A 16,339-nucleotide genomic window follows, 5' to 3' on the forward strand; every position below is an offset into this window, starting at 1 on the left:
TAGGGACAGACACAGGAACATAGAGAGATGAGAAGCATCAATCATCAGTTTTTTGTTGCGACACCTTAGTTGTTCATTGATTACTTTCTCATATGTGCCTTGACCACGGGCCTTCAGCAGACCGAGTAACCCCTTGCTCGAGCCAGCGACCTTGGGTCCAAGCCGATGAGCTTTTTGCTCAAGCCAGATGAGCCCGTGCTCAAGCTGGCGACCTCGGGGTCTTGAACCTGGGTCCTTGAACCTGGGTCCTTCCGCATCCCAGTCTGACGCTCTATTCAGTGCGCCACCGGTTGGTCAGGCAAGGTGGGATGACACTCTTCAGGCCATGAGCCAAAGATCCAGGTTCTGTTAATGCTGGGGATGGATACACATCTGTTGGTTTGTGTTTGAATGCCTAGTTCTGACTTTTTGAATGATCCTATCCCTGTGTTTGTCTTGCAGTGCAAAAAAAGGAGGTACAGGCCCGAGCTGTGTTCTACCCTCTCTTAGGGTTGGGAGGAGCTGTGAACATGTGCTATCGAACCCTCTACATCGGGACAGGTGAGTCAGCTGGAAGAGGTGCTAAATCTGTTCAGCCCTAGAGACTAACACCCTTACCCTCAGAGGCTAGAAAGGGGCAAGGGACACCCTCTCCAGTCTGACTGGTTTAACCTAATCAGTGTCTCAGCCAGAGGGACGAAGAATGAAGACTAACAGCTGCTTGTCTTCTCTGTCTCAGGCCCTTTTGCTTTGTACCCAGTATAGCATCAGGGAAGGTGATAGCTCTTGACTGCTACTCAATGAGGCATTTAAAACACTGCAAGGCCCCGTGGCCGGGTAGCTCAGTTGGTAGAGCACTGTCCCAATACACCAAGGCTGTGGCTCAGTCCTCAGTCAGGGCACCTACAAGAATCAACCAAAGAATGCATAAATAAGTGGAACAACAAGTCGATGTTTCTCTTCCTTTCTCTCTCCCTTGTACTATCCCTTCCTCTCTCTCTAAAATCAATCAATCAATAAAAACACTGCAAGGAAATACCCAAAGAGAGAGCAAATACTTTGTCCCTGGAGGTATTGGAAAATGTTATAGGGCTCACATATACCTGAGCTTTAGTTAGCCCTCTGTCTTATACAGAGGGACAGACAGATGTCTGGCCCTTAGCCTAGACATTTCCCTTTCTTTCAGGTGATATGATTTATAGGTCCTGCACCTCATGTTGTTCTCTCATGGAAATATCCCATCCTCTTCCGTAGCTCACTAGTCCCTTCTGTGCAGCAGCCACATGTGCGAAAACAAATCAGCTGGCAGAGACAACTGCACTTCAGCAAGGGGTTAAAAAAGACATCAGCTTTAGTTCAAAAGTCAAGGAGGGGCCCCTGAAATAACCTGTCCCTCAGGGTCTCTAGTGCCTGCCCAGAAGCTAACTCCCTGCCCCCTGCCCTCCCCCACACATAACCTTACAATCTGTTTTCTGCCTGTCTTTTCCTCCATTACTGCCACCTTGCAGGAGCAGACATGGACGTGTGCCTTACAAACTATGGTCACTGTAACTACGTGTCCGGGAAACATGCCTGTATATTCTACGATGAGGTGAGGGGTGTTGAGGGGTCGGAGGGAACTCTCCCAACCTGAGGCCTCTCCAAGGCACTGGGTTTTACTGTTGCCTGAGGTTGATCACAGGCTCAGCGGGAAGTGGGGGAGGGGTAGCTAGAGCAATGAAGGGAGCCAAGTCCTCCTAGTGCAACCCTGTGCGTTTCATCATCTCATGTGCCAGTGATTGCATTGGAGCCGGGGCTGAGGAGGCCGAGTAAAGGAGTAGGGAAGGGGGCCTAAGAAGGAAAGCTTCCCTAAAGAGGTCTTTTCTGTTTTTGTTTCTGATTTTGAGAGTACATTTATTAAAGTTGGACCGGTGAGACAAGAAAGGGTTTAAGATAGAAGAAGCAATAAGAGAGACCCTAGGCAGGGCTGCTTTGACTCTGGAGAGTTGGAGAAAAGAGGGCCTTGGAGACAGGCTCAGGGGTTAGTCCACAACACGCTGCTGATACACACCTGTGGAAGGAGAGGGAGAAGGGAAAGGCCTAGGTCAGCCCCCAGGGGGAGAGCGCACAGGAGGTGACTCTTGATCCCCAGTTGAATGGTACAGGGGAGGGAATAAACACAATTAGGAAAGAGCTCCCTAGGTAGAACAGCACAGCCTTCTCCATATGTCCTCTCTCCCCTTAGCCCCAGGCCCCACGCAGCAGACCACACATCTTATCTTCCCTCCTCCTCCTCAGAATACCAAACATTATGAGCTGTTAAACTACAGTGAGCACGGGACAACGGTGGACAATGTGCTGTATTCATGTGACTTCTCTGAGAAGACCCCGCCAACCCCCCCAAGCAGTATTGTTGCCAAAGTGCAGAGTGTCATCAGTAAGTTGGAGCAGAGGCCCATGGCCCCAAAGCCTGCCATTTCTGGACATATTTTCTAAGGCCCTGGTCAGGGTGACTGGCTTGCTGCCAGTGATGTGCTGTCTCTTGCCTTATTGGTCCCACTGGCCAGGTTCTTACCCCTGAACCCAAGGAAGGCCATGGAGAACCAAGTGCTGTGCACCCATTTATGTGTACACACCTGTTTGGGGATTTCAAACTCCACCGCTCCTTTTTGAGCATTCCTCACCCCAGTCATGTAGCACTTAAAGTGGGGAGGTGCGAGGACCCATCTGATAAATAGCCCGGATTGTTGGGCTGCTCACTGTTCCTCTCAAGTGACCATCTCCTTTTTCCCAGGGCGCCACCGGCACCAGAAACAGGATGAAGAGCCAAGTGAGGAGGCAGCCATGATGAGTTCCCAGGCCCAGGGGCCGCCACGGAGACCCTGCAATTGCAAAGCCAGCAGCTCAAGCTTGATTGGGGGCAGTGGGGCCGGCTGGGAAGGCACGGCCTTACTGCACCATGGCAGCTACATCAAGCTGGGGTGTCTGCAGTTTGTCTTCAGCATCACTGAGTTTGCGACCAAACAGCCCAAAGGCGATGCCAGCCTGCTGCAAGATGGGGTCTTGGCCGAGAAGCTGTCTCTCAAGCCCCACCAGGGCCCTGTGCTGCGCTCCAACTCCGTTCCCTAGGACTGGTGGCTACCCCATCACCCGCCTATCCCCCAACCCAAGACTCCTGCAATGCAAAAATGTACACAAACCAAGCCCGGGTTTTTTCTATACTCCACCAGAAACCCTTCAACTACAATCTTTGCATGACATGAAGAAAACCTTTTGACTTTTTTAAAGATCCTTTTTCTTTTCTCAAGTTCTAGGGGCATTTGCACATATATTTGTACTCAACATTTCATGGGAAATCGGCAGACCCGAGCTGAGGAACAGCGTGGGCAGGGAGGGCAAGGCCAATGGTCTGGACACTTCCTCCAACACAAAACCGTTCCCCACCCACCTGCTCTCTCCCCCTCGCCCGCCGTTGTAAAATAATCAGAAACTTGTTCTATTTTGTGGCAGTGACAATAGTTTTATATTAAAAAAAAATACAGTTTTCATACAGCAAAATCTATACAATATCATTGTTTTATTTAATATAAAGATCGCTACCCACCCTCCTTCCATGATTCCCAACCTCCAAGTTACTTTCCCTTTCTGCGGCAGTTGCACTACAGGTAGCTACTGTGTATTATGGACAAATGAGAAATGAATCCTTTTTCTGGCTGTCCATCTATTTTATTTCAAATAAGGAAAAGTGTATTTGGATTTTGTGTAAATACATCTAGTGATGACATTTTTTCAATGTTTTTAAAAACTGTACAGTACTATATGTGGTAGAGCGTTTTCTTCAAATTGTCTATTGTAGCAAAAATGTTTTTGTCGTAAACTGGTTTTGTCTCTTTTTTTTGTTTTCTTGCCACTTCTCTCCTCTTCTCCCACCCCACAACTAGTACCAGTGTACATAGTAATTGTAATGTTTTAGACTTTACAGAAACTTTCCTGTATTCTGTATATAAAAAAACAAAAATACTTCAAATTATGTTTTCTGCCTGTCTGTCCTACCTGTCATCACCCTGAGAAGGGACCCTCCCCTAGATCTTGATCCCACAATCTCATTGAACAAGTCATATTTCCCAAGAGAAGTCAAGAAAGGGGGAAGTGTTGGAGAAAAGTGAGCCTAAGGTGGAGGGGTTAATCGAAGGGTAAGGGTGCATCTGCTAAGGCAGGGGTTGGGAACCTATGGCTCGCAAGCCAGATGCGGCTCTTTTGATGACTGCATCTGGCTCACAGACAAATCTTTAATAAAAAATAATAATGTTAAAAATATAAAACATTCTCATATATTACAATCCATTCATTTCCTACCACTCGTGTTCATGGTTGCAGGTGGCTGGAGCCAATCACAGCTATCTTCCGGGACAACACCAGATTTTTATTGGATAATGCCTAACGTACACAGGTCGTTGTATGGCTCTCACAGAATTACATTTTAAAATATGTGGCGTTCATGGCTCTCAGCCAAAAAGGTTCCCGACTCCTGTGCTAAGGGGAGCTGTTATGTGGCTTTGTGAGTGATTCAAAGGAGTTTAGATGGCTCGATGATCGGATTCTGAGAGTGTGCAGGTCACTGCTCTTATTGGCTCCAAAACCAAGATATTAAATGAGCTAGCATGAGACCTCTGCATTCTGGTCTAGAGCTCTCACCTAAGAAATTGGGGACTCCCTTTTATTCCAATTATTTGCTGTCATATTTTACTCATCTATTCTAGGAGAAATATCACCTGGTTCTGTCCTTTCCCTGTTAGCCTTAGCTGGGTACAATTTATTCAAGTACCATTTTACCTTCCTCTGTGCCTGGCCCTTGCCAGGATTTGGATTTTGGTTTAGATCATTTGCCATAAGCAGTCAACAAGGCAGATGTGGTTTCTGCCTCTTGGAGCTTAGAATCTAGTGTGGAGAAACTTGTTGATTTAAATGTTTCAAGAACGTCATGAAGGAAAAAGAAATCCATTCTCTAGACCCAGGTGTGACACAGGTTTCTTTACTTCAACCACCACTTCTCTACAACAGCAATTCCTCAGAAGATGAGTCTAGTGCATTACCTTAATTCTAAAGCCCTGAGTCCTCTTGTTAAATCAAATTCCAACCTTTCGGCCCTGGCCGGTTGGCTCAGTGGTAGAGCGTCGGCCTGGCGTGCAGGAGTCCTGGGTTTGATTCCCGGCCAGGGCACACAGGAGAGGCACCCATTGCTTCTCCACTCCTCCCCCTCTCCTTCCTCTCTGTCTCTCTCTTCCCCTCCCTCAGCCGAGGCTCCATTGGAGCAAAGATGGCCTGGGCACTGGGGATGGCTCCTTGGCCTCTGCCCCAGGTGCTAAAATGGCTCTGGTCGCAACAGAGCCATGCCGTGGAGGGGCAGAGCATCGCCCCTGGTGGGGGTGCCAGGTGGATCCCGGTCGGGCGCATGCGGGAGTCTGACTGTCTCTCCCCGTTTCCAGCTTCAGAAAAATACAAAAAAAAAAAAATTCCAACCTTTCGCCTGGCCTGTGGTGGCGCAGTGGATAAACCTTCGGCCTGGAATGCCAAGGTTGCTGGTTTGAAACCCTGGGCTTCCCTGGTCAAGGCACATACAGCAAGCAAGCAGTGAACAACTAACATGAAACAACTATGAGTTGTTACTTCCCATTCCATGCTCCCCTTTCTCTCCTGTCTCTGTAAAATCAATAAAGTATTTTTAAAAATTCCAACCTTTCTTCCTCAAAGACCTTACATAAGAAACTACCCAGGAAATTTTTCCTGAAGACAGTCTCTGACTCTTACATGTCTATCCCAGCACTATTCAAGTGAGTAGTACCTTTTTGCTTTGGGGGTGAATGTATTTGTTTCCTTAATATTCCATCCCTCACCTCATCCCACAACATCTACAATTGAACCCTGGATCTACAATACAGCTAAATAGAAAACTTCCCTGGGAATCTGTGGTCTGCCCCCAGGCTTCCACCCACCTACCTTTGCCCCTGCCCTAATAGGCCTCTTGAACTCCCTAAAGACAGAAACAAATATGTTGTTCAGCTCCATATTTCCAAGGCTAACCACACTGATGGGCACACCATAAGTGTCAAATAGTGGATACTAAATTGTACTGGATTTTAGGTCCTTCTGGCAACTCACCTGGCCAGGATATCCTTGCTTTTGCCTCTCTAGCTATTCCCGTCACCTTATCATCACAGTCGCTTACTTTGAGTGATGGAGCTTAACCCATTTATACCACCTGTGAGAACCATTCCCACAGAATTTCCTCCTGGAAGTCAGATAAATGTTACACTTTCTCTTCCTGCTTTCCTTCAGAAATTGGGGTGGGGGGCCAGAGACAGAAAGATACAAACTAAGGAAAGTGAATCCTGACAGCCCTTAACTGATAGTACCATGTTGAACACACTGTATCACCTCCCTGGCCTCTGTGAGAAGAATAGGGAATAATCCTAGAAGTTGAGGATAAGAATAAAAGGACTTACCTGACCGATGGTGGCGCAATGGGTAGAGCGTTGACCCTAAAATCGCCAGCTTGAGCATGGGATGGTCAACATGATCCCAACCAAGGTCGCTGGCTTGAGCAAAGGGTTGCTAGCTTGGCTTGAGCCCCCTTACCCCACCCCATCAAGGCACGCATCAAAAGCAATCAGTGAACAACTAAAGTGACATCTACAAGATGATGCTTCTCATCTCCCTCTCTTTCTCTTGCAAAAAAAGAAGAAGAAGAAAAAAAGCCTGACCTGTGGTGGCACAGAGGATAAAGTGTTAACCTGGAGTGTAGAGGTCGCTATTCCAACCCTGGGCTTCCCTGGTCAAGGCACATAGGAGAAGTAATCGCTGCGAGTTGATGCTTCCAGCTCCTCCACCACCACCACCACCTCTCTCTCTCTCCTCTCTCCTCTCTATAAAAATCTTGAAAGAAAGAGAGAAAAATAAAGAAAAAAAGAGGGAGGGAGGGAGGAAGGGAAGGAAAAGGAAAAAAGGAAGAGAAAGAAAAAGAGAGAAGAGAGAGAGAGAAAGAAGGAAAGAAAGAAAAGGGTTTGTGGAGGGCAAGGTATCTAGGACAAAACAAGCTCAGACACAAGAGCATTCATGTACACAAGCTTCTCCAGAAGCGAAGGACTCTGCTACACACTGATACCCATAGGGCTCACACACACACCCTGTTAACCCCTCCTGCAAGCCTTCAGCTAGAGAGCAACACACAAAGAACAAGTACAATAGATGTTCATTAAAGCACACACACGCAGAGACTACAGATGCGTGTACACACCTGAAGGAGCTCTCAGCGGCATGGAAACAAACACATAAAAGATGCAACAGAGGATCCAGAGGCACGAACACAACCTGAAGGGTGATCCCAGGACCCATGAGCATGTTGAATACCAAAAAAAGTATTCACACACACGCTATGTGGATGCATGTACAGACCTAAAGAGCACTCCAAAGGTGTCGGTGCACACACTTCACGCAGTTCACGCAGGCAAACACCTAGAGGGCGCTCCCAGGGCCCAAATGTACACACGCACCTTGGTGTTCATCCAAGCACACATCCAGGGGACGCAGACGCACGCCTAGGGGGCGCTCGCAGTGCCCCCGCGCGCACACGCGCGCGCGCGCACACACACACACCCCTGCTTTGCCTCTTGCCAGCCTCCGCCACTACCTCCGCCTTCCATAAATCGAGGCGCTCCCGGCGCCCTTCCAGGACCCTGTGGGGTGGGTCGGCTGCTACTGGGCTGGGATCCAGAGGCGCGGGATCTGAGCCGGAATCCCGAGGCGCGGCCAGCATGGAGGCGCTGATGCTGGGTGCCGGGTTGTTGCTGGGCGCCTACGTGCTTGTCTACTACAACCTGGTGAAGGCCCCGCCGTGCGGCGGGATCGTGAGCCTGCGGGGCCGCACAGCCGTGGTCACGGGTGAGTGCGGGCAGGCTGGTGGCCGGGAGGCTGGGCGGAGGGGGCGGTGGCCCGCCTGGCTCAGCTAGGCTCCCCCCGGCTCTCCGCAGGCGCCAACAGCGGCATCGGGAAGATGACGGCGCTGGAGCTGGCCCGCCGAGGAGCGCGCGTGGTGCTGGCCTGCCGGAGCCGGGAGCGCGGTGAGGCGGCCGCCTTCGACCTCCGCCAGGTGAGGAAGCTCAGGGGTGGATGGGACAATGTACAGAGAACTGAGACACGGAGACACCGAGGAGCAGAATGGCTCCGGGGGATTCAGTCAGTGGTGGGATTTAAATAATTTAACAACCGGTTCTCTGCCCTAATGACTGTTTTAAGTATAAAAAATGATATGCGGGAAAGTAGTTTATTACTTCATTCATTTAATACTTAAATAAGGACAATAAAAGAGGTACACAAAACTAGATTATAAGAGATTTAAAATATGAATTAAAAATATTAGGTAATACCTGACAAAAAAAATAAAACTGTTATTTAAGATATTTCCATTATTGCTTATTGGTTGACATCCTCACTTGTAATTTTTTTCACCTATGAAAGGAATGAACATTACTGTGGGTGCTTAGAATATGCTGTTGCACAGATGAACATTAAAAAAGAGTAAGGGCCTGACCTGTGGTAGCGCAGTGGGTAAAGGATCGAACTGGAACACTGAGGTCACAGGTTCAAAACCCTGGGCTTGCCTGGTCAAGGCACATATGGAAGTTGATGCTCCTCCTTCCCTTCTCTCTCCCTTTTCTCTCTCTCCCTCTAAAATGAATAAATGAAATCTTAAAAACAAAACAATGTCTTTAAAAAAAGAGAGGGAGAGTAAGGGATGTAAATTTGTGATTTCCACATTGGGCAGCTGCCCAGGCACCCACCTTACAGAGAACTCTAATTACAAGTGCCATTTGAACAACCAGTTCGTGGAACTCAACAAAAAATTAGGTTTTGGTTCTGCCAAACCAGTGGAAACCGGCTGAATCCCACCACTGGATCCAGTCCCTGGAAGAAGAATGCAGAAGAGGGAGTGCACAGGTGTTCTAGTCACACAGAAACCTGAAAGAAGCAATTGTTCTTCTAAGACGTTTAAGGATTCTTAGAAGTTATATTAATGGAAGACAGTAGTAAAAGGAACAGCAGGGGGAACAGTATATACAAAGACCCTGAGGCAAGAAAGCTTGTCTGATTTGAGAAACTGGAAAAAGTAGCATTTGAGATCTTGTTTCCAGGCATGTCATCAGTTTGGCTTAAATGAGCTCTTATGAAAATTCAAAAAGAAAGAAAGAAACTGGGAATAAAAAAGGACTAATGAGGCTGGAGCAGAGTATGGGGGAAAGAAGCCAAACAAAGGGGCCAGGACTAGGTTCAGCAGGTCCTTACAGACCTTATTGAGGATCTCAGATTTTATAGGATGGGTAGTGGAGAGCCAACGAAGGGTCCTCGGCAGGCTCTGGACTGTCACAGCAGCCTCATGGAAACAACCTTTGGTGGCTGTGTGGTGTCTGGACTTGAAGGAACAAGGGTGGGTGAAAGGAGACCTATGAGAAATCTGTTGTAGATTTTAGGATAAAGCAGAGTAGACTAATAATAATAGAAAGTACCTACATAGTGCAGTGTGCCAGGAACTGTTCTAAGTATTTTACATATATTAACTCATTTAGTACTCATAACAACTCTATGAGATAGGTACTATTATTATTATTTTTATTTATTTATTTATTTATTTTTAATAGAGACAGAGAGTCAGAGAGAGGGATAGATAGGGACAGACAGGAACGGAAAGAGATGAGAAGCATCAATCATCAGTTTTTCATTGTGACACCTTAGTTGTTCATTGATTGCTTTCTCATATGTGCCTTGACCATGGGCCTTCAGCAGACTGAGTAACCCCTTGCTAGAGCCAGCGACCTTGGGTCCAAGCTGGTGAGCTTTTGCTCAAACCAGATGAGCCCGTGCTCAAACTGGCAACCTCGGGGTCTCGAACCTGGGTCCTCGGCATCCCAGTCTGACGCTGTATTCACTGCGCCACTGCCTGGTCAGGCTTAATTTTTTTTTTAGTGAAAGAAATACAGTCAGACAGGAAGGGAGAGAGATGGGAAGCATCAACTCATAGTTGTGGCTCTTAGTTGTTCATTGATTGCTTCTCATACATACCTTGACCAGGGCACTCCATCAGAGCCAGTGACCTCACTCAAGCCAGTGACCATGAAGTTATGTCTATGATCCCATGCTCAAGCCTGCAACCCCATGCTCAAGCTGGTGAGCCCTCACTCAAGCCAGTGACCTCAGGGTTTCGAACCTGGGTCCTCAGTATCCCAGGTCAACCCTCTATCCACTGCGCCACCACCTGGTCAGGCAAGATAGGTACTATTATTAAGCTTCCCATTTCACAATGAGAGAACTGAGGTCCAGAGAGATTAAGTATCTTGCCCAAGGTCACATTCTAGTAAGAGGCATAGTCAAGATATACATCCAGAGTCTACGCTTTACCCACATAATTCTACTGCAGAGGGGTGCATCTTAGTACTAGTAGGAAATAGACTCTCAGAATGTGGTCCCTGGGGAGAGGAGAGAAGTGTCTGGTAACAAGCCCAGTCCTTGCTACTTCACAGGAGAGTGGGAACAATGAGGTCATCTTCATGGCCTTGGACTTGGCCAGTCTGGCCTCCGTGCGGGCCTTTGCTACTGCCTTCCTGAGCTCTGAGCCACGGCTGGACATTCTTATTCACAATGCCGGTGAGAGGCAGCAGGCCCTGCAGGGGGTGGTGGGTGGCTGGCTGTCCCTTCCAGCCCAGGTGTTGCTAGGAGCCAGTAGACATTTGGGAAGGATGCCCCCACCACCATTTCACAGACAGGGCTACCAAGGCCTGTGTGGATGGATCTCTCCGGAGCAATTGCTTACATCTAGTCCCTGCCCCAGGGATCAGTTCCTGTGGCCGGACCCGCGAACCTTTTAACCTGCTGCTGCGAGTGAACCATGTTGGCCCCTTCCTACTGACACATCTGCTACTGCCCCGGCTGAAGACATGCGCCCCTAGCCGCGTGGTGGTGGTATCCTCAGCTGCCCACCAGCGAGGGCGCCTCGACTTCACACACCTGGACCACCCGGTGGTGGGCTGGCGGCAGGAACTGCGGGCATATGCCGACAGTAAGCTGGCCAATGTATTGTTTGCCCGAGAGCTCGCCACTCAGCTTGACGGCACTGGCGTCACCTGCTATGCAGCCCACCCAGGTGAGGTCTGGCTCTTCGGCTGCTCTGCTTTGCTATGATTCCCTCTCCTCCATCTACGTCCCATCCTGTGCTCCCTCAGCCACTTTTTTTTTTAAATTTTTTATTTATTCGTTTTTAGAGAGAGAAGGAAGGAGGAGCAGGAAGCATCAATTCCCATACGTGCCTTGACCTGGCAAGCTCAGGGTTTTGAACCAGCGACCTTAGCATTCCAGGTTGACGCTTTATCCACTGCACCACCACAGGTCAGGCTCCCTCAGCCTCTTATTGAGCTACAGAATCTCAGAGCAGGAAGGAAGCATGGTCCAAGGAGAGACCTGTTCCTTGCTTATCTTGGAACCATGCTCTCTTTGTCTGGGTTCTTGCTTTCACACCACCAGCTGGATGCTGACTACTGGGTAGGGTATGGCCATGAGTAACGCCCAGGTTCTCACCCCAAGGAGCCATTCATGACTGGACTGACTATAATATAATGATAATGAGGATGATAGCTAATGATTACTTTTTATTTATTGATTGATTTTAGAGAAAGAAAGAGAAAAATATAAATTTGTTGTCTCATTTATGCATTCATGGTTGATCCTTGTATGTGCCCTGAATGGGGATCGAGTCCGCAACCTTGGCTTATTGGGAAGACACTCTAACCAACTGAGCTACCTGGACAGGGCAATGATTACTCCTTCAAGAAGCATTTACTGCCCTGGCCGGTTGGCTCAGTGGTAGAGCGTCGGCCTGGCGTGCAGAGGTCCCGGGTTCAATTCCCGGCCAGGGCACACAGGAGAAGCGCCCATCTGCTTCTCCACCCCTCCCCCTCTCCTTCCTCTCTGTCTCTCTCTTCCGCTCCCGCAGCCGAGGCTCCATTGGAGCAAAGATGGCCCAGGCGCTGGGGATGGCTCCTTGGCCTCTACCCCAGGCGCTAGAGTGGCTCTGGTCGCAACAGTGATGCCCCAGAGGGGCAGAGCGTTGCCCCCTGGTGGGCGTGCCGGGAGGATCCCGGTCGGGCGCATGCGGGAGTCTGTCTGACTGTCTCTCCCCGTTTCCAGCTTCAGAAAAATACCAAAAAAAAAAAAAAAAAAGAGAAGCATTTACTAGGGGAGGTGAAGAGGGTAAGCTTTTACTGAATACTTACTATGTACCAGGCATTAATCTCAGTACTAGAAATATAGCAGTGAACAAAACAAAGACCACATTTTTTTTTTTCTGAAGCTGGAAACGGGGAGAGACAGTCAGACAGACCCCGATGCGCCCGACCGGGATCCACCCAGCACGCCCACCAGGGGCCACGCTCTGCCCACCAGGGGGGATGCTCTGCCCCTGAGGGGCGTCGCTCTGCTGAGACCAGAGCCACTCTAGCACCTGGGGCAGAGGCCAAGGAGCCATCCCCAGCGCCCGGGCCATCCTTGCTCCAACGGAGCCTCGGCTGCGGGAGGGGAAGAGAGAGACAGAGAGGAAGGGGGGGGGGGTGGAGAAGCAAATGGGCGCTTCTCCTATGTGCCCTGGCCGGGAATCGAACCCGGGTCCCCTGCACGCCAGGTCGACACTCTATCACTGAGCCAACCGGCCAGGGTCAAAGACCACATTCTTGTAGAGTTTACATTCTAGTTTAGGTGAGGAAGAGATCACTAAAAAATATCTACAATGGCAGGTGGTGATAAAGTGCTATGGAAAAAGATAAAGTAGGTTAAGGGGAATATGAAATGACTGGGGGTGCTATTTTATCTATGGCAGTCAAGCAAGGCATATCTGAAAAGGTAAAGTTTGAATAGAGGCCTAAAGGAGATGAAAGAATGAGTCATGTGGCTTCTGGGGACAAGAATGTAAAAAACAGAGCAAATAGCAAGTACAAAGCCCTGAAGCCAAAGTGCCTGGTGTGCTTGAGAAAGACCAGAGAGCCTGGTGTGGTTAAAACAGAGTGAGAGGGGAAAATAGCAAGAGATGTGGTATAGAGATGGGCAGGGTCAGCCAGGGTCTGGAGGTCCACTCTAAGCATTTTGGCTTTTAGTCTGAATGAGTCAACTGATGAATAAGACTCATCCCTGCCAGTAGAACTACTTTAGCTTTTGGAAGGAAAAAAGGAATTTAAGTTATGACTAATAATGCTTATTCTTCTCCTCTGAAGCAACAGGGACGTTGGCTAATTCATTTCAATTCTGCAAGTGGCATAAAATCTGATTTTTCACTTAGATCAGCAACTGATCCTCAAAATCACTTTGCTGAATGCAAAGAACTAGCAATTGGTTGTGGAAACCTTGCCTTTTAAAACTGCTGTAATATTCACTTGCTCTTCCACTAAAAGAAACAGATGGACCTCCGGTTGTAGCTCATTATGATATGTCTGACATCACCTCTTACCCAGATTAGTAAATATGGACACTGTATTGGCAGCTGCAGTAGTTCAAGAGCACAGTAATTCTGTAGGAGGCCAGGACACAGGTCATTTGGATCTAGGACTCCTCGCAAGTGACAAAACATCTGCTGATAGTGTACCACTCAATAAAGAAATTAATGTTGCCTCTTCAGACAATGAAATGGAGATTGTGGTAGTTCGGAGACATGCAAGGGTGTCCATCCTCAAGGTATGATTCAGAGTGTCTTCGTGGAAACATGATTCTGGCACACTGTATGTTAGCAGCCAGCAAACACAGCCATGGACTGCTGGGACTCCCTAGTAGACTTGAGCTTCACCTGCAGAAGTTGTTGACCTTACCTTGGATGAGAATAGCAGATATAAATACCTACATTAATACAATGTCACCATGTTTCCTCTCTACTGTCCCCTTCCACTTTCTCCTCGTTGTGACATAGAAGTCCATTGTCATAGTTTCAGCCTCAGAAACTGTATAGTCAAAAATCATGGAAAATTGCTCCCCTTCCTTTTTTCTCTTTTTCTTTTTGTAAATTAAGGGAAGTCACTTAGGAAAAAAGAAAAAAGAAAAGGAAGCCTGACCAGGTGGTGGTACAGTGGATGGAGTGTTGGACTGGGATATGAAGGACCCAGGTTCGAAACCCCAAGGTTGCAGGCTTGAGCACAGGGTCACTGGCTTGAGCGTGGGATCATAGACATGACCCCATGGTCGCTGGCTTGAACCCAAAGGTCGCTGGCTTGGGTAAGGGGTCACTCGCTCTGCTGCAGCACCCCCCCAACCCCCGTCAAGGCACATATGAGAAAGCAATCAATGAACAACTAAGATGCTGCAATGAAGAACTGATGCTTCTCATCTCTCTTCCTTCCTATCTGTCTGTCCCTATCTGTCCCTCTCTCTGACTCTCTGTCTCTGTCGAAAAAGAAAAAAAAGTGCCAGCAAAAGGCTTGCACTCTATCACTGCCTTTAGTGAACAGGTTACAGGATAACAAGATTTGCCCAACCCATATTACCATACCATGGTTTAGGTAGTCATTGCCTATGGCTCATTAGTAATTATTATTATTATTATTATTTTATAATTTTTCCAAAGTGAGAAATGGAGGGGAGGCAGACAGACAGACTCTCGCATGTGCCTGACCAAGATCCACCTGGCATGCCCACCAGGGGGCAATGCTTTGTCCCTCTGGGGCGGAGCTTCATTGCAATGGGAGCCATTCTAGCGCCTGAGGCAGAGGCCATAGAGCCATCCTCAGTGCCCAGGGCCAACTTTGCTCCAATGGAGCCCTGGCTGCAGGGGGGGGGGGGGTAGAGAGAAAGGAGAGGGGGAAGGGTGGAGAAGAAGCAGATGGGCACTTCTCCTGTGTGCCCTGGCCGGGAATCGAACCCGGGACTTCCACACCCTGGGCCGACGCTCTACCGCTGAGCCAACCAGCCAGGGCTCATTAGTAATTATTAATAGTGATAATAACCACAACTAATCTTTATCAAGCCTTTATACACTCCATATCTCTATAGTCCAAAGGAATAGCTGGTCTACCATAGGTGTAAATAAATGTTTTCTGGTTAAACAAAGGAACAGGACTTGAGCTGGAAGAAAAGATGGAGAGAGACAGAATTGTACCAATCTGGGGACACAGCATGAGCAAGATCTGTGAGATGGGGATGTACAAGGAGTTTGGATGCAGAGGCTTGCTGTTGGAAATGCGTGAGGTCACCTTGTAGGGACCCTGAGTGCTCAGTAAATATTACCTTTGTTTCCCTGGAACTGAGTGGACTCTGTTCCCCACTTCCTTCTAGCCCATTTTTTTTTGCAGCTCTTACCCTGGACCATCATCCACAGTCCTCCTCAGTCCTTCCTTTCTCTTGTCCACAGGGCCTGTGAACTCAGAGCTGTTCCTGCGCCACATTCCTGGATGGCTGCGCCCACTTTTGCGCCCACTGGCTTGGTTGGTGCTCCGAGCACCAGGAGGGGGTGCCCAGACTCCCCTGTACTGTGCTTTACAGGAGGGCATTGAACCCCTCAGTGGGAGATACTTTGCCAACTGCCATGTGGAAGAGGTGCCTCCAGCTGCCAGAGATGACCAGGCGGCTCACCAGCTGTGGGAGGCCAGCAAAAGGCTGGCAGGGCTTGGGGTGAGGGAGGATGCTGAATCCAATGAAGACCCCCAGCCTGAAGACCCAGGGACCCCATCTTCTCTGAGCAGTCCCCACCCTGAGGAACCCACAGTTTCTGAACCCTACCCCAGTCGTCAAGGCTCATCAGACTTGTCTAAGATCACACACTGAATTTGAGTTACAGCTGTACCTGAGCCCCAACCCTCCTAACCCCCAGGTTGGATGCTTTCTATGGCACCTGATGGCCTTGAAAATCTTAGCTGTGTGCCAGTCCATGGCCTGGCCATTGAGGAGTTTGCAATTTTTATGTCCATGGTTATTTTCTGGGGCTTCACGGTATGCCTGGCAGGTTTTTTTAGCATAAGGAGGAATTAAGGGGTTATTTTTATTACTATTATTTTTATTGATTGATTATTAGAAAGGAAAGAAGACCGAGTGAGAGAGAAATATTGATTTTTTTTGTTGTTGTTGTTGTTCCACATTTATGCATTCATTGGTTGTTGTTTGTATGTGCCCTGACCCAGGATGGGACCCACAACCTTGGTGTGTGGGGAGGATACCCTAACCAGCTGAGCTAGCTGGCCAGGGCAGGTGATTATTTCTTCCTGAGAATGACACAGTAAACTAACTTTGAGAGGATGTGTGTATGTAATGTGCGACACAATTTCTCAGGAATTTGAATGTCATATTTCCAGGCCCCACTCTCAGTGAT

At 48.5% G+C, this 16,339-nt stretch overlaps 2 protein-coding genes and 1 non-coding gene across 4 annotated transcripts in view; 2 read left to right on the plus strand and 1 right to left on the minus strand.

Moving 5' to 3' along the window:
• The window catches only part of PHF12 (PHD finger protein 12), a 50,728-nt gene extending 46,736 nt beyond the window's left edge, over window positions 1–3,992 (plus strand). For both annotated transcript variants that reach the window (XM_066263178.1, XM_066263179.1), the window contains 4 exons: window positions 442–540; window positions 1,488–1,570; window positions 2,257–2,395; window positions 2,753–3,992. In XM_066263178.1, the coding sequence (XP_066119275.1) occupies window positions 442–540; window positions 1,488–1,570; window positions 2,257–2,395; window positions 2,753–3,087 (656 nt within the window). In that variant the 3' untranslated portion in view covers window positions 3,088–3,992. The remainder of the gene's footprint in view (window positions 1–441; window positions 541–1,487; window positions 1,571–2,256; window positions 2,396–2,752) is intronic.
• A 3,614-nt stretch (window positions 3,993–7,606) lies between these two features.
• Window positions 7,607–16,266, plus strand: DHRS13 (dehydrogenase/reductase 13). Its single transcript, XM_066263191.1, has 5 exons — window positions 7,607–7,896; window positions 7,986–8,104; window positions 10,530–10,653; window positions 10,838–11,149; window positions 15,386–16,266. Exons 1-5 carry the CDS (start codon window positions 7,770–7,772, stop codon window positions 15,796–15,798), a joined length of 1,095 nt encoding a protein of 364 aa, XP_066119288.1. The 5' UTR covers window positions 7,607–7,769; the 3' UTR covers window positions 15,799–16,266.
• On the minus strand, window positions 14,876–14,951 carry TRNAP-AGG (transfer RNA proline (anticodon AGG)). The gene has a single exon. It is a non-coding gene; the product is annotated as a tRNA-Pro (tRNA).
• Window positions 16,267–16,339: the final 73 nt, after the last annotated feature.

This window comes from Saccopteryx bilineata, chromosome 2, assembly GCF_036850765.1.
Source record: "Saccopteryx bilineata isolate mSacBil1 chromosome 2, mSacBil1_pri_phased_curated, whole genome shotgun sequence".
Lineage (NCBI taxonomy): Eukaryota > Metazoa > Chordata > Mammalia > Chiroptera > Emballonuridae > Saccopteryx > Saccopteryx bilineata.